The sequence below is a fragment of the Gekko japonicus genome, unplaced genomic scaffold (genome assembly GCF_001447785.1).
Source record: "Gekko japonicus isolate JY-2015 unplaced genomic scaffold, Gekko_japonicus_V1.1 scaffold131, whole genome shotgun sequence".
Lineage (NCBI taxonomy): Eukaryota > Metazoa > Chordata > Lepidosauria > Squamata > Gekkonidae > Gekko > Gekko japonicus.
In genome coordinates, this window is record NW_015167061.1 from 2,577,168 (window position 1) to 2,604,205 (window position 27,038).

At 53.5% G+C, this 27,038-nt stretch overlaps 1 protein-coding gene across 1 annotated transcript; it reads right to left on the reverse strand.

Moving 5' to 3' along the window:
- Positions 1-433: 433 nt before the first annotated feature.
- Positions 434-27,038, reverse strand: ALPL (alkaline phosphatase, liver/bone/kidney). Its single transcript, XM_015412633.1, has 11 exons — positions 26,973-27,038; positions 26,083-26,202; positions 25,872-25,987; positions 22,036-22,210; positions 18,527-18,702; positions 11,328-11,471; positions 8,082-8,151; positions 6,331-6,465; positions 5,893-6,084; positions 5,226-5,345; positions 434-2,730 (listed from the first exon to the last, which is right to left on the reverse strand). Exons 1-11 carry the CDS (start codon positions 27,028-27,030, stop codon positions 2,459-2,461), a joined length of 1,578 nt encoding a protein of 525 aa, XP_015268119.1. The 5' UTR covers positions 27,031-27,038; the 3' UTR covers positions 434-2,458.

Sequence of the window (27,038 nt, forward strand, 5' to 3'; positions counted from 1 at the left end):
CCACTGCGGGAGGGGGGGGGAGACATTTGTGACTCCCCTCCAGCAACAGGCTGGAATGCTTCTTCCCATCCTCCTAAGTGAAACCCAAAGACCTCCAGCCGGAAGGATGAGCTCAGATCCAGGCTCAGCCGCTGGACACAGCGACCTCGAACGGAGAGGTGTGCTTGGAGAAGAATGCACTTTGTGTGTCCGGGGGCAGCTCTCTTCAGGGCAGGCTTGAACTCCACAGCAGAGGCAAGAGACAAGCGCTCTCTCAGTCCATCCTATCCCTTAAGCAATGCCTGTGGTTCTGGAACCCTGCATGCCCCAGGATGTTCCTGTTTTCTCCAGAACAGTCAGTTACAGCGCCAAGTGTTCCAAAATAGTTTTATTTTTAACACCTTTTAAAAAAAATATGCGAACAGACAACACAAAATCAATCAGTTCAGGGACTCTTTCAACAACAACAACAGCAGCAGCAGTGTGATGCCAGCATCCCTGCACGTCTATCAGCACGACGCCCTCCTCTTGGCATCAGACGCCCACTCCTGGGCGCTGCGTGGCTCTTCCTTGCCCAGAGGGCAAGGGGCCCAGAGGCTGCTGGTTTCAGGGCAGAGAGGAGTCGCTCCCAGCCCCACATAGGCCCCTCAAACACCCCCCCCAGCTGGCAAGAGGGGAGAGACAGGGCTGTACTGCTGTGGGTGTGCTATGTTGTGTCGTTGTCGTTTTGTAATCTCCCTGAGAATTCAGAGGAGGCCACAGCTGAAACGGGGCTGGACAGGTGGACTGGGATGGTGCTGAAGGCTGGTGGCCGGGTGAATTGCTAACTAGTTTGTTCTGTGGTTTGGAAAAGGGCCAACTTGCTTGCCTGAGCCCCCCGGTGACTTCCTCGCTGGTCTTCCTTTCACTCCAGCGTGGTGCCTCTTGTTTGCTCTTGGTTCCCGCTTATGGCACACTGCAACTGGAACCATGTGTGGTCAACTAGAAAAGGTTTCGGTGCGAAGAGTTCCGCAGTTGTGCACGTGGCTAGTTTAAACCTCCAAGTCTTTCCCAGTTTCGTAGTTTGAGCAACTTCTTATTGCATCAGAGAGGAATACGGAAGTGAACGGATAACTTGTACAAAGTCTAATTTAAGTAGGTGCTCTAGGTTCATTCAAGAAACAAACAGTTGCAAACAGGCAAAAGAGACTGCATAGATTAGGTTGCTGGCAGAAGGTGCACACAGACATACAGAACATACTGCGGCTTTTCTTTTTTCTCCTACAGACTGGGCCCATTTTCCACTCTCCTTCACAACTCATTGGACAGATTATATTCACCAGCAGTTCCATGCTAATGCCATCCATCTTGCCTCTCCCTCCAAAATTCAGGAGAACTGTCTTTCTTCCTTTGTTATTTCTTCCAAGTGCCAGTTATACATTAAAGCCATTAAACTTTCAATTCTTTCCTTATTTTAACCAATAGAGAATTTATTGAAATGCTGCAAAATTGCTCTAGGAAAAGGGGTTCATGACAGCACACGGACTAGCCAGTCAGAACTGTGCACAAGCGGCTGTTACTGTGCAAATGAGCAGAACTGATTTTCCCTGAGCTTGATCCTGCAGAGGATTAGGTCTTATGATGTGCAGAGTGTCAGGAATGAATGAACGAATGAATGTGGTGAGTTTGCTTCCAGAATGCAGTAGTTGCTGGTTCTATGTATGTCTGTATGCACCCTTAGGTTTGTTTTGTCATATATGAATGATGTGGTTTCCTCATGGTCGTCATTAAATCAAGTGAGCTCCCATGGACATTGTGAGCGAAAGCGCTGACCCAAGAAGGCAAAACTTGGGAGGCATGTTGCAAATTCCCCTGCTGTTCTGGGCCAAAGTTCAGATGCTGGTGTTGAGCTGGTTTCATGAATGGGATGTTTCTAATTTGCAATATAAATCAGCGGCAATGGACTCAGCAAGGAAGAGTAGAGTGGATTAAGGGCCCAGTTAACAGACAGCTGGTTATCTCTTTGGACTGCCTGAGTTTCCGAAGTGCTTGGAGTCAAGGTTAGGTTTTCAAGGCAACTGGTGGGACGTTTCTTGAAGTAAGAAACACTTTGGCAAAGAAGAGAAAGGCCAGACCTCCCCCTTCCTTTCAGTGGAGCCCTTGTGCTTCTTATCCTCATGCAGGAAGTTGTATGCAAAAACATCCCAGCATTTCCAGCTGGTGCAGTCAGCCGGATCCTGCCGCATCCAGCCCAGGGGACCTCCATCACACAGACCCCTAGACCTTGCAGTCTAGCAGAGGAACTCCCGGCTGCTCCGGCACAGAGTTGCCTCGGAGTGCTGAGCAGACCGCTCTGATGGGGCTGGTTGGTATTAGAAGCTGAAATCCTCCGGAGGGGGGCTGAGGCAGGAAGTCTCAGAGCCGAGGGAAAGCGTGGGCTTGTAGCAGTCGGGGCACCTGGTTCAACCAAAGAGGAATGAACTGCCTGGGGGGACACATCTTAGAAGACAAAAGTGAACAGAAGGAAGAAGAAGAAGAGGGTAGAGGTCACCGTGAGCCGTCCCGACAGGCTGTGGGGGGCACCAGAGTGGCAGTGGTCTTTGTTTTCACCGATGCAGGCTGCGTATGCCATCACATGGGGTATGTAGTTCTGCTCGTGGACGCCATGAAGCAGGTGGGCCATGGGGCCCTTGGCAAAGACAGCCACGTCTTCGCCCCCGTGAGTTTCCTGCCGCAAGGGGACAGCGGACTGTGCCTGGTAGTTGGCATGGGCTGCACGGAAAGAGAGAGAGGGAGAGGGGAACAAAGTGAGTGGAGCCCACCCACCGCATGGCAGGAGCCCCCGTCCCACCTGTGATGGTGCCCATCCCACTTACTCTCAGCATGGAAATGGGTGGCCAGCAGGCCGTTGCAGCAGCCACTCACTCTCTGGCTCCAGTAGGGCTGCCAGCCTCTGGCTGGGGGCTGGAGATCTCCCAGGATGACCACTGAACTCCAGACAGCAGATACCAGCCCCCCCTCCCCGGGAAAACGGCTGCATTCTACCCCGCTGCCCTCTCCAAACCCCGCCCTCCCTGGGCTCCACCCCCCAGATCCAGGTATGACTCAGGCGGGATTTGTGCCTGCAGTCCAAGTGATGCACCTGCCTTTTGATGACCTCCCTGCCTCTCCCACAAAGCTGACAGAGGAAGCCAAGTAGCTGTCATGGGCCAATGACAGGCAAATTCCGACAAGGGCACGAGGGCCATCCCAAGCTCACTGAAAGTGCTAGTAGAAAAGGGCGTGAGTGGTGTGCAGAGCAGCTGCATTTCCCGCTTGATGAGAATCTGGCAGCAATTAATTGAGAACCCGGGCAATGCAAGGCAGCTTCAAAGACCCCTGATGCCCCCCTCCCCTCCCCTCCCCTCCACCTCCTGCTGCTCACTGCCCCTCCCTCGGCCCTGGCAAGAGCTGTTGGGCAGGGTCTGACTCCTGCCAGGGTAACAACAGCATGAAGCGGTCGGATACCAAATGAGACCCTTGGTCTGCCTCTGTCCAGGCTGCTGCTGATTGCCCCTGGGCCCTTCTGCATGCTTTCTGCACCAGGGTTGTCAACTCTGGCTTGGGGAATTTCTGGAGATTTGGGGGTCATGCCTAAAGAGAGCGGGATTTGGAAAGGAGTACAGTGGGGGGTATAATATCTCCCCCCCCGCACCTTGTAGTAACTTAGCTCCTTACTCCTGTTCATTTAGCCAAGTGATATCAGAGCTAAAAGCCACATGGCCAGCCTTGAACCAATGACTCAAGGGTGGCATCCAGCCTTTATGCCAGTGCCCACCTCTGGCCAAAAGCCTTTTGGGCCAAGGGAAACCTCTTCGCATCAATAGGCCACGACAAGTCAGATGGTGCTTCCTCACCCTGACATGCTTGCAGCTGTGTTAGAGTTGTGTTGTGAAGGCAGTACAACACACACACATATATGTATATAAGCTTAATTAGAGTTGCCAACATTCAGATGGGAGCTGGAAATCTCCCAGGATTACAAATTATCTCCAGAAGACAGAAATCATTTCCTCTGGAACGGCTTTGGAGGGAGGACTCTATGGGATTATACCCTGCCGAGCCCTTCCCAGGATCCACCCTCAAATCTCCAGGTATTTCCCAAGCAGGAGTTGGCAACCTTTGTCAAGGAATTGGACCCCTGGCTCAATTCTTTGTTCTTTAATTAAACATTACTCAGGCTTAAAATCAAACCTCTAGGCCTGCACTATGGGTTGAAGAGATCAAAAGGGAACCACCTGGCTGTTGACCTGAGAAAGTTGGCCTTTGAATCACAGAGACAAAAGGAGCCACACCATTTGTTCATCGGAAGGTTTGTGGCACTACTGCACACCTCACTCTCTCTTTTTGATGCTTTGATTTACACAGCAGAAGGGAAGCAATCCCGTCACAAACCGTTTCTCTTCTGAGCCATTTGTTGTCACTGGTCCATGTAAAGATACCTTGGGTAGTCTGAGTTCTGGATTGGCTAAAGGGCCCCAGCCTGTCCAGATCTTAGGCTTTGAGAAGTTTAGCATTTCTATTCTTTGTGGGTAGCTGCAGTTAGGGCTACCAGCTTCAGCTATCTGGAGGCAATGGTATAACCTTGCCACAGGTCAGGCACCTGCCTGGCACACACACACACACACACAAAAGATCCTCTCTGGACCAAGAGACTTGAAACACTGACTTATGTCAACCAAGAAGGATACACTTTGACTTAATGTCTTACTGTGCAGTTAGGACCATAAATGGGAACTTATTTGTTTTCTTTCTTACTGCTGTGTTCCTTTGAAATATTCCTGCACTCTTTAATAAAAAGTATTGACTATACCTGGTTGTTCTGTACTTCAGATACTTCAATCTAATTCCAGTACCTTAAAGTGTCCACCTACTGGTTAATCTTTAGTGGAAACTCATTCTGCAAGTGGTCAGCCTTGCAGGACTGACTTCCTTGTTTATTCCCGGGAAGATCAGAAGTCTCCCCTTTGGCTTCTAATCGCTGGGATACTTTAAAGGGCTGGTGGCAGGCTACCCTACTGGGGTGTGTGTGTGTGTGTGTGGATTCACACTCCAGGTTTGCTTTGTAATTTTGAGTTCTCCCCCCCCCCCACTCCGAATACCATGGATCCCCTGGCCTGGGAAGTCTTGACCACCTTAGGCTCCAGATTGAAATAGCAGCATCACAATTCCACATGAAGTGACATGAGGCCACACACAGGGATAGCCCCTGCTGGCCTGGAACTCACCAAAGTCCACCCAGGACACATTCTCTCTCTCTCCAGCGACTACTTTGTATCCAGGCCCGTTTCCATAGAGGATGGAGGTGAATGGCTTCTTGTCAATGTCGCTCTGCTTTGGGGCCAGTCCTAGGCCGAGGAAAGAGCACACGCACACCTGGTCAAGGCCTCACAGAGCCAACACACACACACACACAAGCAGTGTTTCTCACAGTGGTTGTAACACCACACACCTCGGAGTCATTGGGACATCAGCAGCATCCTCTGGGAGTTAAATAGACAAAATCGGGACTCGGAGAACCAACACGAAAGAAGGAAACTGAAAGAAGGAGACAGGATCCAGGGCAGGGAACAGGCAAGCAGAAGGGAGTTGATAATTAAGAGGAGAAATAATGGGAGCCAACAGGTTCTGGGGTGCAGAGCTAAGAACGCAGCACAGCCGAGAAGCTCCCAATGAGCTCTTTCTTATCCAGCCTGCCTGACGGCTCCTCCCACTTCCTTTTTCAGGGGATCCGAGAGGCGGGAGATGCCCACAAGACTGCTGATCAAAAGGGGGCCTCTCTGTTTCCACAGAGGTTCTTACGAAACTGAGCACCAAAAGAAGTTACCAGTTTCCAAACAGCCTTCTATAGACGCAGCGTATAACCTCCAAGTCATCCAGGTGGGTCAAACATACCAAAAATTGGATTGCCACGGGGTGTGTAGCCCCCAAAAGTGAAAACATGGGAATGGTCAGCAGTGACGACAGTCAGGGTTTCCTGTGAAGAGGTCATGACATCAGCCATGCCAATGGCCCGGTCCATCTCCACTGCTTCGTGCAACGCCTGCTTGGCTTTCCCTTCGTGGTGACCATGGTCAATCCTGCCCCCTGCAAAAGGAAGAGCAGAAGCCATTCCAGAGACTCAATAATAGGTAACGCCAGTCCTTTATTAAGCTGTGCTTCCACTTGCACCTTTCTGGACAGGGCCACTTGCCGAGAGCGCCACGGCCCTCTCCAGAGCCTCCTCCAGAGGCAGCAGCTGGCCGGCCTCAGGACCGCAGAGAGGTGGTGACGCCCACTCCCCTCTGATTCTCTGGGCCTTCTGCCTGCACACTCTCCTCCCCCATCTCTCACCTTCCACCAGCAGGAAGAAACCTCGGGGGTTCTTTCGGAGGATTTTGAGGGCCACCTTCAGCATTTCTGTCAGGGAAGGATCCGTTTCATTGTCCCTGTTCAGTTCATACATCAGATCAATTGGCTCAAACAGGCCTATGGAGGAAAACCAGACAGGAAACCTACGGGTGAGTTTGCCATTCATGGCCCCATTCAAGCCCCTCATTCCACTTCCCGATTTTAGGGGGCTGTTTTTTGGTGTGTCCTGGCACTTCCACATAGCACCCGACGGTCAGACCCTGAGTTGTGAGTCGTCCCATCCTGGTCCCCCATGATTTCCCTGTCTCTCACTCAGCTCCAGGTTCAGGATAGGCCTGTAGCTGGCGTCTCTAGTCAGGGGGAACAGGACAGTGAATCACAAAGGCCCAGAGAGAGGGACAGAGTTTCTCCTCCTCCGAAAGGAATCATCGGTCCTGCACAGGGTGTGACTATAGCAAAACTGACAACATTAGAAGGGGACAGTTACTGTGGCCTTTTCCAGGATCAAATGAGGGAAGAGCAGAGGAGTCCCTTTCAGGACAGGACCAGATCAGACCCACACAGATAGGGATGGATGGAAATCGTCTGCCATTAAGCTAAGGAGCCAGCTTAATCTGGTTCTGTTAGCCTTCTATGTTATTTTCAGCCTCTTTTGCATTGTTCTGTATGTCTGAAATCATTCCGTTTTTTAATTCCTCCACTTCAAGTAAATGCATATACCTTCCCTTCTTACTCTGTTTTGCCAAAATTAGGTTAAAACTGATTAAGAGAGCCCACATCGTCCCCAGACAGCTTGGGTGTCTGTCAACGTGGCTGGGCGCGCAAGTGAGCCAGTCTGCATGTCAGACTCTGCCCAAATCTCAAAGTGATGGGTGGCAACTGCTACCCTACGAGTGTGCCCCTAGGGCTGCCAAACATCTGCGGGCAAGCCCCAGAAGCTTTATATGGTGGGGAAGGGTGATGTTGTGGCGCACTATGCCATGACATCATTTCCAGGTACTCTCTAGGAATTTCCCTAATATCCATGGTTTTTACCATAGTGATTTGGGGAATTCCTAGAGTGTCAGTATGACCCTATGATGTCACTTCCAGGCATGTAACTGGAAGTGATGTTGTGGCATTGCCTCAGTGCTGTTTTCCCCCTTCATTTTGCTCCTGCGACTCCACCAAGCTGCAGCGAGAGCCTGGGGGTGGGAGGTCTACCGCTATAGCAAGGACACCTGGCTGCCCTAGTGTGGGCTATTGTTTTGGGGACATAAAGCTTCAGGAAGGCTGGGGAAGCAGGGTTCTCCATCTTTGGTTTCCCCTGCCTTTCTCCTTGGACTACTGTAATACCCAGAATCCACGAGGACTGGGCAATAATGCACTACCCGACAGCTCCGTATTTGTTCTCTCTCTCTCACTCTCTCTGCCTTTTGCAGAACTCATACTGTTCTTTTCAGTCACCTGGAATACCTTATCTCTACTTCAGCCATTCTCTGACCCTTCTTTCCAGGGGTTGTTTAGTGACAAGTATTCACATTCTGATTCCTCTCCAAGCACAAAATCTTCCTGACGCCAAAGCAGAGAAGAAGGTCAAACAGGCTCAGAAGAACCCCCAGGAAATCACCGGGCGTACCAGTGGGATTTCCAAAAGAGTCTAAGAAAGCTAAAGGTCTCGTTACCCCCTAAAATACAGAAACGTACTACAAACTTCCGAAACTCGGGACCTCTACCTCTGTCTGGAGACTCACCCAGTAAATAGTCGACTTTGTTCGGGTCAAGGTTCATCAGCTCCGTCCGGTTCCACACATAATAGGCGTTCTGCAGGAAAGGGGACGACGTCTCAACAGAGTGGAGGAAACGAAAGGCCCTGCATGTTTGTCAGTTGCCTCAGTAACCACATGCCCCGAACATACAGACACAATTTATTACATATGTCAGAGGTTATTCTAGTTTAACCTCAGACATTTCCTGTGGTTTGTGTCCCTGCAGGTTGCCATAACCGATGGAAGCTGAGAGAAGTTTCCACCGGGTACCGAATCCTCACTTTGGCCCTTCCCTCTGTCCTGATTCGGGGGCCATTCCAGGGGGAGCCGCATATTTCAGAACGGCCTTTCCTATGAACACTGGTCAATCAAGAGGGGGATTAACTGTCCTGTGGCAAATCCTGGACAGAAGGTGGATGATCTAACAATTCAGGATGCTTGTGACAGGCGTTGTGACAGCTGTTCCAACAGACGAGTCTACACTGGGAGTGAATGAAGGCCAGATCTGTCAAGGTTCCCTGGGATTCTCCCTGCAAGTCTGCAGTGCTAGGCCTCAGCCGGGGGGACCCGGATGCTCATACCCCTCTTAAACACTTTGTAATGATACAGGCAGCCTTTGCTGCAAAACAAGGATATTAGCAATGGTACCTTGCAGAGCTTTTTGGAGAATAAACAATGCAGAGGACTAAAATATTCTACAGCAGAAGAAGAAGAACACCAAGAGATTGGGTTTATACCCCGCCCTTCACTACCCAAGGGAGTCTCAGAGCGGCATAGTTTGGCCAGTTTGGTGTAGTGGCTAAGTGCGCGGACTCTAATCTGGGAGAACTGGGTTTGATTCCCCACTCCTCCATTTGCACCTGGCTGGATGACCTTGGGCAAGCCATGGTCCTGTCAGAGCTGTTCTGGAAAAGAGCAGTTTTTGTCAGAGCTCTCTCAGCCCTACCTTACCTCACAGGGTGTCTGTTGTGGGGAGGGGGAGGGAAAGGAGTTTGTAAACCGCTCTGAGACTCCTTTGGGTAGTGAAGGGCGGGATATAAATCCAATCTCCTCCTCCTCCTCCTCTTCTTCTTCTACAAACTCCTTTCCCTTCCCCTCCCCAGCAATTATTAATTGAGATAAGGATTAGAAAACACCTGTAGAAGGGTCCCTTCCTATTGTATCCTGGGTTATGGGTCTCCTCTGCCCCTTGTGGGAGATGGTTCAAGAAACTTATCATCATCAGAGATTTTTGGACACACTGTAAGTTCCAAAGTAGTGAACCTCTCCTTGAAACAGCTTCTACATCCAGGTGGTCTCCATAGGTTGTCTCCTACAGGGCAGTGTTCCCTCTAAGCCGAGTTAGTGTGATCTAGCTGACAGTTTTTTAGCCTCCGGCTCACACATTTTTGCCTTAGCTCAGGAAGGAGGGCTCCAGAGCAAGCTAATTTATGCAGCAGCCAGATCACTCGCTCACGGCTTTAATGTCAGCAGCTCACAAAGTAGAATTTTTGCTCACAAGCCTCCACAGCTTAGAGGGAGCATTGCTACAGGGGTGTCCAGAGCTGAGTGGGTCATTTAGTAACTCACGTAAGGCTTTTCCCCTGAAGTCAATGACAAACTGAACTGCAGAGCCAAGAGACGGCACCATCTTCAAAGAGCTTCCCAACCACCCAGGCCATCCACTGCCTTCCATTTCCATTCTCCAACCCGCGGTCAAACTCTGGTGGAAATGGAGCAGAGGGCGTCGAGAGCATTAAAATGGGCCTTTGAAAACTGAGCAGGCAGGCAGACAGGTGGTTATGGGAGCAGGAAGACAGGCCTCTGGTTGCCAGAGAGGGCGTTCCAAGCACGTGCTTGCGGGAGGGCTCTGTGACAAGCCCTGGCCAGGAGCTCTCAGGTTTGCAGGAATTTTGAGGAAATGATATGCGAGATCCAGGTTTGCTTCCAAGGAGATTTTTAACCAAAAGCATCAAACTTACAGATAAATGCAGGCTAAGCTGCCATCCGCTGGGCCCTGGACACATGCATGCACACGCACTGTGAACCTTAGTCAGAACCCGAGGACCCCGTGCATAAACGGAAACTACACATCTTATACCCTAGGTACTGGCTACAAGTAAAAAAATGATTACTCAAGCTCTCCCAAACACTTGGAGGAGCCAGACCATCTTGCACCTGGCCTCCAGTGGGGGGAAAGAGACAACTCAGGCTTTGAAGATAAGCACTGCTAACAAGCATGGGAGAGGGAGAGGCTCTCTTGGGAGCAGGTGGTCAGCCTTCTCCCACAAGACTCAAAGCGGCTGAGCACCAGCATATAGCAAAGATGGAGTCACCCAGGCCCAACACAGGCTCCACTCAGAAGAGGCTGCGTCTTCCATCAGCACAGCAGCTAAAGCACTATGGAGCAGAGAGCTCGGAGAGAGAAGAAGAAGGTTTTTGTGGATTCGTAAGCGTGCCAGCTATTCCAGCCCATAGCGGGGTGCCAAAATGAGTGTCTCATACGCCTCCCCATTCACTGGTGGATCCATTCAGGGGTTCGTATGACTTGTGACCTCATGCTGAGGCGAGCCTCCCCCCCCTCAAGAGATGCAAGGGGCTCAGCTCCCCATGGGTGCAAAAATGCCACCCAGAAGCACCAACTAACACAACAGGTGTAGTATTTCACTAGAGGAAGCAGAACAAATTTAGAGTCCAGTGGGGCACATTTGAGACCAAGAAAGGTTTATTCAAGGTAGGAGCTCTGCACACGAAAGCTCGAACCTTGAATAAACCTTTGTTGTTGTTAAAGGTGCCCCACTGGACTCTAAATTTGTTCTGCTTCCTCTAGTGAAATACTACGATCAAAATCTATTGTGAGTGAGCACCACTAGACAGAAAGGCTTCGGTTCCATGCAAGAGTTTTGTGGACACATTCCCAGCTGTTGCAGACCTATGCCTCCCCCCCCCCCGTCCTGTTCCTGTGGGTCCCTCCTTCCACAGGAGCAGCATTTTGGAGGAGGAGAGGAAGTCACGTACCGAAGACTGAAATCCCTTCCATCTGTGGAAACCTCTTGTGGATGTGAGTCAATATGATTAACATGTCTCAGAAGGAAACCTTTTCTAGCACTGATATCCCTTCCATGGAAATACCAGGAACCGGGTCTGACCATAGGCCCTGCTTATATGTGCTAAGCTTGCGGTCTACACTGACCTGCACCCCAGCAATAAGGACAGGCCGCCTTCCTCCTGGTAACTCAGTACCACACTCACCTTATCCGCAGGCTTCTTCTCCTTCCAGACGTCAATAAGGTTTCTGTTGTCCAGCCGAGTCCCCCGATACTTGTCCTCATCTGGATACTCCACATCACTGGTGTTCTTGGGAAACATGTACTTCCGTCCTCCACCCATAATCACCTGAGCAGAACAGAGAAAAAGGTCCTGAAACACCAACTGCTGGACATTACAGAAGTCCAGGTGCTGAAGACACTTAGGGACACTCGAGACAAAATGGTGTGGAACACAGCCTAATGTTCCTGCTCGCTATGGGCAGTTTTGGCTGTGATGGGAAAGGACAAGACACGACAGCATCACATACTGAGGCTACGGAACCCTTTTTGCACATGCCTGTTAGAGCAACCCCTTTTTCTTCTGTGTTTGTTGTTTCCAGAGCAAAACACTTTTTTAATTTTCTTACTGAAAATCTCCCCATCCATTCCACTTTAGTCTCAAGACTGTAATGTTTAAACATTCAGTTTCTCATGTTATGATTTCACCTTGATTCATACTCAAACAAGATGATTTCAGAAGAAAATCATCTCATGATTCATAGATTACAGCAAAGCTTTTGACTGTGTGGATCACGAAAAGCCATGGTTGGTTTCAAAAGAAATGGGTGCGCAACATCATCTGATTGTTTTGATGCACGACCCGTACTCCAGACAAGAGGCTACTTACAGTCAGGACAGAATATGGAGAAACACCAATGGTTTCCAATTGGTAAAGTGGTCAGACAAGAACGTGTTTTATTTCCCTATTTGTTCAATCTACATGCAGAACATAAGGAAAGGTGGAGGTGGAGTGAAAATTGGTGGAACACAAACCACTTTAGATACGCACATGATGCCACATTGCTGGCAGAAAATAGCGAGGACTTGAAATGACTGCTGATGAAGGTTAAAGCAGAAAGTACCAAAACAGGATTGCAAGTTGAACATCAAGAAAACAAAAGCAATGACTACTGAGGAATTATACAAATTTAGGGTTGACAGTGAAGAAAGTGAAATTGTTAAAGATTTCCTATTCCTTGGCTCAGTCGGTAACCAAAAGGGAGACGGCAACCGAGAGATCAGAAGGAGACGGAGCCTGGGGAGGGCAGCCATGAAGGAGCTAAAAAAGATCCTGAAGTGCTGGAGACCAAGGTCAAGTTAATTCATGCCAGAGTATCACCCATTATTCATTTTATACTTTCAATTTGTACCCCGCTCACCCCCGAAGGGCTCTGAGCGGCTTACACGGTGCATGGTGCAGAGACCTATGCAGAAACCCTAACTATGGCCACAGTACGTCTGTATGGGTGCAAAAGCTGGATGGTGAAGAAAGCTGGCAGGAAGAAAGTCGATTCCTTTGAAATGTGGTGTTGGAGGAGAGTTTTCTGGATACCATGTGGACCCCCAAAAGACAACTCAGTGGTTTCTAGATCAAATCAAGCCTGAACTCTCCCTAGAAGCTAAGACGGCTAAACTGAGGCTATTGTACTTTGGTCACATCATGAGAAGACAAAGAGTCACTGGAAAGGACAACAACGCTAGACAAAGTTGATCCTGCTGTGTGTGGGGGAGGGGGAGGGCTAAAAGTCCAACAAAAGGAAGGAAGGAAGGAAGGAAGGAAGGAAGGAAGGAAGGAAGGAAGGAAGGAAGGAAGGAAGGAAGGAGAAGAGGAAGACCCAACAGGGGATGGATGGACATCAAGAAAACCACAAAGGCCCTCAGTCTGAAAGACTGAAGCAAGGCTGCTAACTAGAGGCCATTTTGGGAAGTTAATTAATTCCACAGGTCGCCAAAGTTGGAAGCAACTTGACGGCGCTTAACAGACACCCACACCCACACAAAACATGTCTGATGTGGTATTTTTGTTCCTTTTAGCACTGTCTGATCACAACTCTCTCTGATGCTGTCAGTCATGAAGAATGATTGCTTAGAACTAGTAATACCTGAAAACATGTTGGTGGGATGTGCAGGCTCCACAAGCAAGTACCACGAAGCAGGTGTAAAGTAGTTGTTAGAAACACACCTCTTTAGACCACTTCACTTACACACACACACACAGGTCCCTGAGGACACCAATTTAACAACCAGCAGAAGCCTTTTCTGTACAGGCAGACGTAACAGATGGGCCTCAAATGGACCATTTGGAGACCCGTCACCTCACTGGCACTTCAACAAAGAGCTGCGGAGCACATCTCCGCCGGGAAGCTTTGTCTCGCAACCTGCTCCTATAACGTGACTCTGGGGCCATATTCCGTTCCTGAGTCTGCTCATCTCACTGCAGTGACTTCCTCATGTCAGCTCTTAGGCTGCACTCTCCTCAGAGGAGGGATTACATCTATCTATATGAGATATAAATCTATAAAAAGTAATTGATACTGTAATAAGATTTTGGGAAACATTTTCTCCTTTTGCATCTGCTCGCAATTCCAGGGTGCTCCCAGACTGACTCCGGCACGAACAGCTCCAATATTCCTAGTAGGGGGTGAGCTGGCCACCCCCCCCCCCCGCGCACACACACCCCTCCAAACAGAGGACTGGGGGGGGCATGGGCTGGAGGCAGATGCAGCACTGGGTATCCATAGCTGCTGTCTCCCACTGGAGGGAGAGGGAGCTCTGCAAACTAGGCCTTACAGCCCCTCTTGTGACGGCTGCGTGTCCAGCCCGGGAGGACAGGGATTCCTCTGGGCTTGCATCTAAAAGTGCATTTTATTTGCCCGCAACGACTTCTGGCTGGTGCGGCAGCCTCCTCCTTGGATTTTGTGTCTGCTTAAAAGGTGAATCATAAAAGCAGCAGCAGGAGAAAAAATAATAATTACATACCAACAAATCTCTGTGAAACAGAATTGGCTTGCCCAGCATGTAATTATTTCCAGCCCAGGAACAAAGTTAAAATTATAAAAAAATGGGCCTATTAAGCCGCTTAAATAGCAGATTCAGCCTTTTTAGCTTTGGGGCTATTTTGAAAGCAAGAGGTTTACCTATTTATTTACACCAGCGGAACAAGCGGTGCCAGAGCCCGTCAGCTGATGCTCGTGATGAAAGGGGCCCGGGCCATGGCCTCCCGTCCTCAAACCCCACGGTGGCAGGGCTGTTTGTGGCAGCTGTTTGCACTGCCGTGGCTTCTGCCGTGCCCTCCCTGGCATCACCAGCTCCTCCCATTCCAGGCACTGCTTGGAAAGCATTCCGTGTTCCTACTGGCACCCGCAGGTTGCTGGAATCCAAGGCTTCATAGAGCTCTGCCAGACCTTGGTGGTGGAATCAGAGTCGTCTCTGGGATTTGTGGCAGGCGGCTCCTAGGCCCCCCCCCCATTTCTGCCCCATCTCTGGCCCTGATCCCCTGCCCCCACTCTGGAATCTCAAATTCACTCTAATTTCTTGCTCACCCCCCCCCCCCACCCCCCCGGCCCCAGGGAACTTGGCTTTTTTTATAAAATAGGGAAAAAGTGGTCTCCTCTAATTCTAATTTACCCACAAGACTGCAGGATCTGGGGGTGCAGCCAAACTGGCGTGCGGGCACTAGAAGTCGCTCTGTCTGTCCTTATGTGTGAGAGGAACCCCTGCAGGTCTCCGTCGGTGCTTCTTGCACAAAGCAGCAGCAGTGCACACGAGGGGTCCCGGGTGGAACCACCTTCTCCTCCACCCTAGGGGGTATTTGGTTCCCTAGGCATTAGGCCAAAGTCCCTTGAGGAGTGTGTGTGGAGGGGGAATATCTGCAAATGGCACCAGATTCATGGCCAGCAGCCGTCTGAGTCAGCTTGCTGCTTGTGTGGCCACTTTCACGGCCAGAAGGAGGCCGGAGAACCTCGGCTCGGTGGCTCTTGTAGTCTGGGTAAAAACCCTCATAAGAGGTATCCATGCCGGGCCCCTCGGACCTCTTCAGGTCACCCGTGCAAAGGTTTCCTCCATGCCTGGTTTAGCATTTTGCACGCAGCTGTTCATGTAGTTGAAAGTGAAGAATCTGCTTTTCCGTTCCTAAACAACAGCATATTAAAAGCATCGTTTCTGGGGTTCTCAGCTCTGAGTTGGGAGATGCCTGGAGATTTGGGAGGCAGAGCCTGGGGGGGGGAGGGACCTTAGCAGGATATAATGCCAGAGCATCCCCCCTCCAGAGCAGCCATTTTCTCCAGGGCGAAATGAGCTCTGTCACCTGGAGAGCAGTTGTAATAGCAGGTTTCCAGGTGCCACCTGGAGAGCTGGCAACCTGAACCATCTAAGCCACCAACAGTGGCAGCACAGAACAGGTTTCCTGGGGGGACCTCTGAATGCCAAGAGGGCCGGACCGCAGCCCTGTTCCCTGGCCCTGTTCCTACTTTCAAAACGGGCCGCCTGACTCAAAAGGAAGGGCCCGTCCAAAGCACTGCTAACGTCACGGACTTCCCCAGGCAGCCGGTCTGTCGGTCGTAAAGGGGCAGCAGAGGGAGCCATTTCCTCTGCATGGTGGGCAGACAAAAGGCCTGAGCTGTACTTTTTGGAAACTGGAGCCAGCTGATGTCAGTGCCCTGCGGGCTGGTGTGTGCGTGTGTGTTCCGGTGGCCCAGATAAAAGATTAACACACACGCTTCCCCACACACACACACTGTGTTTGTCACGCTCCCCTTCATCCTGACCCTGGAACTCCTCTGCCACCCAGCCTTGTAGAGAACAGGCAAAGCCTGCCCGCGGACCACCTCGGGAACACCCGTTTCCCACAGCGGAGTCAGGACTGCCTGGCTCTGGGGCTCCTCCACTCCATGGCGGATGTGCACAACTGCTGCAGGATGAGGCCGCAGCACTCTCTTCCCATGATTCACAAAGTGTAATGGCCCGGGTCAAAAACAGCCGCGATAGGAAAGCTGAGGGATGATAAAATGGCTGCGGCAATCTGACAACAATTCCAAAGAGGAAACTGCTTGTGGAGCTGGAAGAACCCGGCCTACAGAAGAGGAAGGCCCTGGCAGGACGGCTCCCTCTGCGGTCCGGGCTAAAACTGGGTGGGCTGGCAGGGGAGCCTCACCCCCTCCTGTGGCTCTCAGAGCAGCCGGTTCTTGTAGCTTTGCCAGAGGCCACTACACCTGGGTGTCCACGAAAGAGACTTTGAAAGTGTCCTAGGAGCTGGCTCGATTTGTCCACTTAAAGCAGCAAGCCTGGAAAGGACACCTCCCCCCCCCCCTAAAAAACAACAACAACCCAACCTGTGACATATCAGGTCTAACTGCATCTGAAGAAGTGTGCCTGCATGAAAGCTTCTGCCCGGGATTAAACTTTGTTGGTCTTAAAAGTGCCTAACCGGACTCTGACTTTGTTCGATACATTCTTCCCAGTTTGGCTGACCAAACGTATTTTGGCCATTCTAGAGACCGGGAGGATCAGTCACAACCTGCAGTGGGAACCCTCCACAAATCGGAAGACCGGGTTAAAGAGCAGCATTGTTTTAAAATGTAATTTGGGTGTTGGATTCTTCGTGCTCTTCAGCGCTAAGGGCTAGAGAGCTGTCTTTGTAAAAAATAAGATCGGGGGGGCACCCAATACCTCTGTGCATCGCAGAGTTTCAGTGGGATTCAGGAGGGCAGATGGGTGACTCACAGAGGATTCACATCCAGCTCTGGAAACAGCGTAAGAGACAGGGACATAAACAATTTGTTTTGCCCAGTAAACTTGCCGCTCCCAGGACAAAACAAAATTGCAATGCAAGGCCAGACAGGGCCCGAAGCCACAGAACACCCAGGCTGGCTCAAAGAGGCCAGAGAGGCTTCTGAGGAAGGCCTTTGGGGAGGTGCTGCTTCCCTTTCACTGACCGGTCCAGGCTTGGGAGAGAGGCCCTGATCCTTAAGAGCACAGCTGGCCATTGAGGGAGTGCTTCCCATAGATAACATGTGGCTGTATCGCACGCACTCCGGTTCTGTGGAAAGGGCACATTACGGAGTCCCAGAAACAAACAAAAAAACCCTTTTTCATTCTGCTGCCACTTGCAAGCACACCTGGATCCTGGAGGGTGGAGGAGGAGATCTGATGCTTGTTCAGATCCATCTACTGGACTCTCTGGCCACCCTGCTCCTTGCTGGCAGGTCAAGGGCCAAGAGTGGCCATCCTGAGAGAAAGCCCCCCCCCTTCCGCCTCAAAGCCAGAGGCAATGAAGGCCTCTTGCTCTGAGCGATAGGATCGTTGGCCGTGACGCTCCTTTTCCTTTTTGAGGTGCCCCAAACTCAGTCCAGTGGCTCCTTTGGCATAACTTGGAAGTGCCCTCTGTAAGGTGCCTGGCTAGCAGGACACTCTGCGAGCTGCTCTCAGCTCCTTCGAGGAAGAGTGGGGGATACGCGTGATGGGCAAAGAACAAGACACCAGCCGGCGAGGTTAGTGGCGAGAGTCTTGGGCCGTGAGGCTCACCATGTGACCTTGAGCCAGCCGTGCGCTCTAGCATGACCTACATTACAATGATGTGATGAGAATAAAGTGGAAGAGGCGAGACTGTGGACCCTGAACTTCTTGGAGGAAGGGTGGTGGAACACCATAATAATATTTCATCAAGAACTCATGGTGGGCAGAAATGACAAACAGTGCTCTGATTTCCTGGAGGGAGAGTGGGATGAAAGGGTCATCAAGAACTAGAACAGGCCAAAACAGTGTGCACCTCCGCTTCACTCCTGCTAATCTTCAACATCACCCCCCTCAACTGAGGAGATATGCAAGTTCTCAGTGTTTCAGGGGGTAGCCATGTTGGTTTCCAGCAGACGATTCTAGGTTTGAATCCAGTAGCGTGTTGGAGATCAATGACATTTCCAGGGTACGCGCTTGCAAGAGTTGTAGCTGACAAACGGAACTTTGCTCCCAAAAGCTCAGACCCTGAAAATCTTCTTGGTCTCTAAGGTGCCGCTGGACCCGAATCAAGTTCCTACCGGCTGCTGAAGAAAGTTGTCCCGTCCCACACCAGGGACCGCAACTCCTGCTTGGCACAGGAAGAAGGCTCAAATCCCATGCTCATGCGGCCTTGGGAGGTGTCTTGGGTGGCAGGGCCAGAGAAGGCGCTTCTCTCCCCGAGACCCTGGAGACCTGCTGCCCTTCAGAGCAGAACACACAGGCTGTAGATGGACCCAGGAACTGACCCAGAAGAGCACAGCTTTTATATGCAAGTGCGTATGGACTCCTTCGTGCGGGCCTGAGAGCAAGCCAGCGAGCTCCTCCGACTCCCCTCTCGCTCGCTCGGCTGCCCTGGCAGCAGACCCTTACCTCAATGTCTGGGATGTTTTCAAACAGCTGGTGGGCGATGTCTTTGCAGCCCTGCTGGATGGCTTCCTGGGGCATCTCGTTATCAGAATACCAGTCCCGGTCAGCGGCATGTGCGTAGGAGGCACTCGGCGTGGCGTGGTTGACCCGTGTGGTGGTGACGATGCCCACAGATTTGCCTGAAACCGGAGAGGTGAAGGACCAGTGCAGTCAGGGGATGGGGGGCTTTGATTCCTGAGAGTCAGTGGTCAGCTCTGATGACGGGGTGGCGCCTGGAGACCTCCCGGTGTCACAGGCGATGATCACCCACGACCCGTGTTCCCTGGAGACAGTGGCTGCTGTGGAGGGTGGAGTCTATGCCACTCCACCCGAACCCTGCTCTCCCCACCCTCCACTCCCCAAAGCTCCAGATATTGGCCAATCCAGAGCTGGCAACCATTCTGGGCACAGCAGGCCCAAACCCTGCCTCGAGTGAGCAGAACAGATCTGGAGTCCAGTCGGGCACCTTTAAGACCAACAAAGGTTTATTCAAGGTATGAGGTTTCGTGTGCAGGCACACTTTTTCCAATACGATGGAATGGGAGGTAAGGTTAAAACTTATAAACGGGCTCATCTGTTGAATGAGGAGGAACATTTATGGATGGGTAGCCACAAGTCTCTCGCTTCTATGCAAAGTGACCTTTTGTATCTTGGACAACTACAGTGGGTGGGAGGTTACTCGCTCACTGCTCTGCCTTTCCAAAAGGCTCTTGACCCAGCGGGTTAAATATTGCCCTCCTCTGTAAAGTCAGCCATCTCACTGTGCCCGGGTTTGAGTGGAGGCCTCCTCCCCACCCCTCCAGCACAGATGTGTTCTATCCCTGCAGGCCCCCCCCCCCCGCTTTCCCTCCCCACACTTCCTTCCCTGCCCCTTGCTGCGCACCAGCCCAGTGGGGACGAGGAGAGTAAAACAGAGGCCTTTGTAACCAGAGCTGGGGCATGTTTTTCAAGGGGAAATCCAGGCGTTTGTTTGTATTCCTGGGTCAACTGATCCATTGAAAGAAATGGTTGTCAGGTAGGTTAGGCCTGTTCCAAGTTTGGGCACCTGGAAATGTCACACTTTGATCTGAACTGATGCAGCTCTTCCAAAGAGTGGAACCACCACAGGGACCGCTGACCGGGGGCCGGGCGGCAGCTAGAAAGGGCCGGACTCAGCCAGGGAGGGAGGGATTCCTCCGCTTCACCTCGCATCCTCAGGTTTGATGGGCTCCGGAGGGACCTGCAAGAGCAGCCCTGCACAGATGGCTCTTCAAAAAGCACCCTTTTCATGGCTTTTTCCACTGGTTTATTTGTTTTAAAATAAACAGGAAGGATCCCAGCTTTTGATTTGTGGCCACGTTTCCACAAGGATGCTAAAGCAGACAAGTTCGCAGGCCGGGGGCGATTCGTGGCTTCCCATTTTACAGCTCCCCCCCCCCTCGTGTTTTTTGATCCAAATAATCGTAAGGTAAATGTCAGCATTAAGATCGATACAAAACTGCAGACGAAGAGAGCGCCGTTTTAAATAAAAAGGAAACTTCCAACTCAGAGGGGGGAAATTATCATAAGAGATGTCTGGCTTCACAAGGATTTCCAGGAGTTCAGCAACATTTCTCATATTTCTTTTTCCTAGAGCTTTCTCCTTGCCTCAGGATGAACCATTTTCATGACCGTTGCACTTTGGGTCTCTCAGTCATTGCTCTTCCAATTTCATATCCTACTGGCCACAGACTGTCCGGAAATTTATCTTACAAGAGTCCCACTGAAACGAAGGGGAGCGAAACCAGGATGGGTCTGGGAGAGCCTGGGCCTTCCCCTCATTTCCCCCTTCTCCACAGAGACCCGGCCTCCCCCGCCAGTGTGGTGAAACAGTCAGCCTGCTGCTTGCACTCAGGAGACCCTGGACGGCATCTCGCTTGCTCGCTCGCTCTCTGGGGTGACCTTGGCCTGGTTACCAACTCTCTCACAGCAATCTTGCAAGGATAAATGAAGGAGAGGAGAAGGGTGTACATCCCCCTGATACTCCTCGGAGGGAGGCTGAACTACCAATATGAGAAATAACCAATTTTGAGAAATACATACTGCAGGGGCAGGGCAGGGCTCTGGATTGTTTACAGAGGGGAAATTATGCTCAAGGACATGTGATGGCCACGGGGCCCCATACCTCTTCACCCTCCCCCCCCCCAAAACCCACCCACCCAGCCCCAGTTCTCCCCAGCCTTTGCCGAGAGTAACTGAGCTGCACAGCTTCTCTTGTAAGGCACTGGAAGATAGGGGCCACATCAGGATTCTGTTGCCTGGACGCACCACCTGCCCCGCCCCCAAGTCCAAGTGGGCCCGGACCCCGGGAAGGGTGGTTAAAATGTGCTGCTCCTTCTTCTTTGTGCTGCTTCCAGGTTCCTGAGATCAGTTACTAAGTGAAATTTTAAGAGGACCTTTTGCAGACAGCCTCACTGGTTAAGGGCTTCGGCTGGCTAAGCCACCGCTCGGTGGGGGGGGCCCTTCAGGGAGAATCCGTCTGGCTGGTCTCTGCCCCTGAGTGCTCAGGCCTGCCTCGGTGCCAGAAGCCCAGGTTTCTCCTGCTGGGTGAGAACAGACCACCTTTCCACTCAGGCCGTCCTACAATCCGGATCGGAGCCTGGAGAAGCTCCGCCCCTTCCCCCCCCCCCGGAGGAAAGAGGCGGCTCTGGCCAGGTGCTTGGGAGCCTGAGGAGGGGAGGCCACGGAGGGCTCCGGCACCCCCGCACGTCTGGGCCATGGTGGCCAACGGCTGAGGAGGGGCCAGGCATTCGCAGTTTGGGGGACGCCCCCATCTCCGAGCCCCCCCATGTGCCATTTCCCCTTTTACCAGCCAGCACGGAGCAAAACGCGCGTTCCTGAGGGAGGGGCTCCACCTGCCTCCGTAAGGCTCATGAAATGAGTCTCGCTGGGCCAGAAGCACCCCCCCCTCACCCCCTTTCCCTTGCTTCACCCTCTGCTTCCCCAGGGGCCGGCTGGCCGGGCCGAACTGGCAGCCTGTGCACGTGGTGCTCCCTGATACGCTGTCCCACTGGAAACGGGGCGTGCACGTAGGAGAGGGCTGCTGGAGGCCCCATTTCTCTGCCCGGTCCCCTGATCCCCTGAAACTGGCCTCCGCCACAAACTGACCTCCTGCAGTTTCCTCCCTGACAGTTTACGGTGCCCTGTCCTTCAACACATCCCAAAGAGAATCTCTGATGGTCAGATTCAGAGCCAGCCAGCCAATAAGGAAGCACCAGCAGTCCTTTGAACTGCTAATGCTTCCTGGGCCCCAGGAGGAAGAGCAGACAGACCCGTGTTATAAAAAGGAGGAGGAGGAGGGGGAACACGGAAAGCCCTTCATCGCAACTGCCCCCTCGACACACGGGAAGGAATGAGACGGCTTGCCGGATCAGGCCGCGAGGAATTCAGTGCGTGTTCTTTTCAGTCCCTGTGGCCGCCGGCCGCAGCACCCCACGCCCAGTGTCCACAACCACCTGCTTCCTTCGCCCACTTGAGGATGGAGGTCACTTCGTTGCCCGCCGTGGTGTTGCACTGGGATCTGGTCACGGCCGCGCTGACCCCCACAGTCCCCTCGTTGGCCTTAACCCCACACAGGTACGCTGTTGCAGTGCCGGCGCTATCGGGGACTTGCGCGTTGGTGTTGTATGTCTGTGGGAGAGAAGACCAAGATGTTCTCGTGCAAAGTGGCTCAGGTCAGCTCGGCCTGTGGGGCTGCTTGGGAACAGGCCGAGTGATCAAGATGGCCAACGGGCGGCCTGTGACGGACCGGCCTCTGCCCAGAATTTTCACCTGTGATGGGGCGGAACCCTCAGGAGAGATAGCAACATCCAGCCGGGTTGGATTCCTCCCCGCCCGCCCTCCCTCCCCCGGGATGGGTCCCATTGGACAGAGAACACGGCTGCTCTGGGGCTGGTCAGGGCCTGCCTGTGAGACCTCTGAGGGACCTTGTCAGAGACCCCCACCTCCACCCCCCCACCCCACGATGGGGAAAAGGCAGAAGGGAAATACGGAACGCCCCTGGCAAAGCTCCGCGTGGTGGGGCCAAAGGAGATCTCAGCTGTGGCTAGAAACATGACCCTATTTGTGAATTCTTCTCAGAGCATCTTAGACAAGGCTGTTTGCTGAGCTGGAGCAGTCGGTCCACTCAGCCCAAGGCCTGCTTGGAAGGCATCGGCTAGGAGCTGCCTCCACCTGCACAGAAGCTGGGCTGCTCATCCCTCAGGCACTTTCATCTGCGTGGGCAGCCCCAAAGCCAGAGAGGCCCGGAGAACTAAAGGGGAAGGCAGGCAGGGAGACGTCAACATGGGAAGGGCTGCCTGCGTCTTCGGTTGATCCTGACACTAGTCAACTGCTCTCAGGGACTGAGCCGAATAGGCTCTTCCCAAACTCATCATCTTTATGCATTTGTCTTATTTACAGCAGAGTCCCCTTAAAAGAGAGAGAGAGAGAGAGAGAGAGAGACAGACTCTCCAGGCAGATGCTGCTGCTGACGCTGGCTTGTCTTCCGTGTTTCCCTGTGACTGAGACAAAGGCCTTTGCCTTAGTCAGGAAAGGGGAGCGGCAGAGAGGTGCATCCCCGGGCTGACCCCTCCCTGCACCAAAACGCAGCCCCGTTTTTCCTTCCTGGAACGTACATCAATAGCTAGCATAACCACAAGACTGTTTGATAGGAAGAGAAAGAAATGAAAGCTGTCGGACAGAATGGAATTTTGTGTTTGTTGATTCCCACCCTGTGCCAACCCAGTTAAAAATGTTCCCCGGGCCAATTAAAAGTCCTTGGTCAGTGCAACAGGGCGGGCAGCGGGTGGAGACTCCTGGCAGGGGCGCAGATGGAGCTGGCCACCCCCACCTTCCCGTCTGCTGAGAATCCTGGGGTCTCCCGAAGAAGGCCCAGAGCTGCAGAAGAAATCTTCTTGCTCCCTCCGAGACAAGCTTTAGGTGTTCCTTCCCTGTGCAAAGCAGGCCGTAGATAACTCAGTGTCTCGCATTTTCACTCCACCCTCTCACCCAGGAGCAACCGGTGACGCAGGCAGCATACATCGCTCTCCCCTCCTGCATTTTATCCTCACCACTGTCCTGTGGGGTAGCTTACCCCAAGAGCGAGAGCAAGGTGGGCCTGGGACCCCCAGGTCCTAGGGGGGCACTAGCCACAACACCCCACGGGCTCCCCAAAGGATAGCCTGAACAGAACAGTTTCCGGACCAAAAGGGCTCAGTTAGACGGCACTTTGCACGCTCCCCAAGAGGGTAACCTGACATGCTGGAGGCAGATAATGCAAGGGAGAGTACCAAGAATGCGAACTGAGGAATGCTACTTTAGTCTCTTGAAATGCTGGAATGTGAGGTTCAGCATGGGAAACCCAGGCAATGATGAAACAAAGATAAATATTTGCTTTTGCTGTAACCCCCCAAGGTGGCCTGTGGAATGCCTTGCCACAGGGTGCTGCGATGGCCGGTGGCCTCGGGGATGCGTGACAAGAGAGAGGGCGGGAGGAGAGGCACGAAGAACTGGACGGAGCATCGACATTTGAGCGCCCCACCCTGGAGGGAGGCCAGCGCCCTGGGGTGACGGCTCCCCCCGCCCCACTGCCCCGCCCACGGTCACCCTGCACCCAGCTCAGTGGCTGCTGGGCGATGGCAGGAACCGGTGTCCACCCACTCGTGCCAGAGCAGAGCAGTCCCTCCTCTCCCGGTTCCCGCCGGGGCTTCGGCCACACCAAGGCTCCCTCTCAGCTGTGGAGTCTTGCGATCAGAAACTCTACTTTGTGAGCTCCTGGCATGAAAGCTGTGAGCGAGCCATGTGGCTGCTGCATAAATCGGTTTGCTCTTCTGGAGCCATCCCCTTCCTGAGCCGAGGCAAAAATGTGTGAGCCGGAGGCTAAAGAACTGTGAGCTGGCTCACACCAACTCAGCTTAGAGGGAACACTGGGCCACACCCATCCGTTTGCTCCCAGACACCCGTTCTGCTTTCAAGTCGCCCCACAGGATGCCCCCCTTGGTCATTTTTTTGGGGGGAGGGCGGTATAAGTACCCCACAGCCCCCCTCGGAAGGATGCCGGAGCTCTGCCCTGCCCAGAGAGGGGAGGGGGCCCTGTGCCTGGTTCCCGAGTGTGCTGGAGATGACAGTCTTGGCAGGCCGGTTACCCCAGAGCCACCCAGTGGGCGTCGGCCCGCCAGGTCTGAGTCAGCCCAGGGAGGGGGAGGACAAGGTGCTCCCTGGAGGAGGGAGCGGACGGAGGAGGTGCATCTGCCTTCTTCCCAGGCCGAGGACTGGAGGGAGGGGACGGAGCCTGCGGGGGTCTCCCCAGCTGGCTTCCTTGCAGGGGGGCGCTCCAAAACCGGCTCTGTGCCAGACCCGGCCAGCCTCCGGCTCCCTCGCCAAGCCCTGACCAGGGCCTGCCCCTGCTCGGGGTGAAGAAGATCACACCTCTTGCGCCCATGCAGGGGAGGGGCCTAAAAGACACAGCCGAGGGGAGGGGCCGCTGAAGGGCTGAAGACCCGCCTCCTCCTCCAAGAGAAGGCGCTCTGGCTGCAGTCCTGCCCCCTGAATCCCCCCAGCTTCCCACTTCTGATGCAGCCTTCCAGGGGGAAGGCACGCCCCCTCCAGGAGGAACAGGGCCAGGGACGTCTTGTTCTAAGACCGGTGCACAGAGTGCCCCAACGATATTTTTTTTAAGCCTACAGTGGCTGCCCTCGGGAAACGGAGGGGACTGGGATGTCCTGGCCTTTCCCACCCCCAGGGCTCTGCCCCTTGGCTTCCCCACGAGACCTTCCCCAACATACTGGAGCAAAGCCAGTTCGGGCAAGACGGGGAAGGCCGTAGACGACCGGGCAAACCGCCCGTGGGCAGGCCATCTCTGGCAGGCTTCTGCCCTGTGGGGTCATGGATACCGATGGCCCTCCTCAGCCGGCTGCCAGTGCTCTCCGCAGAAAGCCGCCCTGGGGCTGGTGGCCATGAGAAGGAGGAGGAGGCTGGAGAGCTGTCAGCTGAATCCCAGCGTCCCCTGCCGATTCACTGGCGCGTCCGTCACTGCGTAGGGGTTCACCAGCGGCCATTAGTCCCAGTGATTCAATGGAACCTCCATGCCCAGAGGCAGTATACCTCAGAGTGCCAGGGAGACAACAGGGGGGAGCTGTGCCAGACGGGCCCTCCTTGGTCTGACCGGGAACGGCTGCTAGTGGTTCTGTTTCTGGTGTGGCAGACAGAGCGTGCTGGGCTGAAATGCTGGCCTGGCTGTCCTCTGGCACACTTCCACCGCTGCAAGGAAAGCGGCCCTTCCCCAGCAGAGAGCCTGGAGACGCCTCCTTACCTTGGACAAGGCCACAAAGGGAAAGCGGTCCATTTCCAGCACGGTTTCCTCCCCCTTCCTGTGCTGCAGCTGCCCCTTCAGGATGCGCGCTGCCGTCACCGTGGCAACCCCCATGCCTGCAGCAGGGAGGGAGAGACCCCTCTCAGTGCCTGGCGGGAGGGCGCTTGCACAGGGCACCCCCCCCCCTTGCTGCCTGCAGAGCGGCCCTCACCGTCACCCAGGAAGAGGATGATGTTCTTGGCCACGTTGGTGTTGAGCCGCTGCAGCTGCAGGGCTCTCCGCAGCGTCTCCTGGGCCTGCCGTCTCCAGAACTGGGGGTTCTTCTCCTCTTCTAGAAGGGGGACGACAGAAGACTGAGAAAGCAGAGACCCCCCCCCTTCGTTCCCCCCCCCCCTTTGGTTTCACGAGAACACTCTGTGGGGACTCCTGGAGAGCGCGAAGGGCAGAGGCGCTGCTCTTTGTGAGCGCTTCTGCCGAGTCGTGCTCTCTCTCAGTCGGATCTGGCCCAGGACTGCCGGCGGCTCTCCAGGCTAGAGGAAGGGCTTTCCCCACCAGCACCCACCGGCTGTGGCCTGGCAACTGGAAGGTGCTACCAGGACGGAGCCTGGGAGGCAGATGCTCTGCCACGGAGCGACGGCCCCTCCCCCCAGCAAGGACGTCTGGGCCGAGGGTGGTCAGGTCCCCTCGTCGCTCTGGCAGTGGTGGGATTTGGGGGTGGGTGGGGACGCTCTGGTACTTGGGCAAAGCTCTGTGTTTTTTCACCCCCAAAGTTTGCCAAAATACCAGAGCATCCCCGCACGACGACCCCGACACAGTGATGTCATTGCATCAGGGACGCTGCACAACAACACGTCCCTGTTTAGGGGTGGAGTTTAGGAGGCCAGCTGGTCTGCAGCGAGAAGAGGTCCCTGAAATCAGGGAATCCCCCACCCGTGCCTGGGGCTGGCAAGCCTACGTCTGGATGACCTCCCGTGATGTCACAGCTACCCAGCCAATGACTGCAGCAGGAGCTGACGGGCCGTGACGCCCTCTGGCACCCACACTGGCGTGCTTCTAGCCTGTTTCTCCCACCAAGTTATGTGCTTGTCCAGAGTCACTTACCTGGTACCACGGAGGACAGACAAACGTCAGCCAGAACGGCAAAGAGCAGCACTTTCATAGTGACGA

Excerpts from the sequence above, each read along its gene's own strand:
- ALPL (XM_015412633.1), bottom strand. The coding sequence starts at position 27,030 with ATGAAAGTGCTGCTCTTTGCCGTTCTGGCTGACGTTTGTCTGTCCTCC. Across the intron at positions 18,703-22,035 it reads CAAGTGGGCGAAGGAAGCAG|GCAAATCTGTGGGCATCGTC; the intron begins GTGGTTGTGGAC and ends CTCCGGTTTCAG. Across the intron at positions 2,731-5,225 it reads TGTGTCCTGGGTGGACTTTG|CCCATGCCAACTACCAGGCA; the intron begins GTGAGTTCCAGG and ends CTTTCCGTGCAG.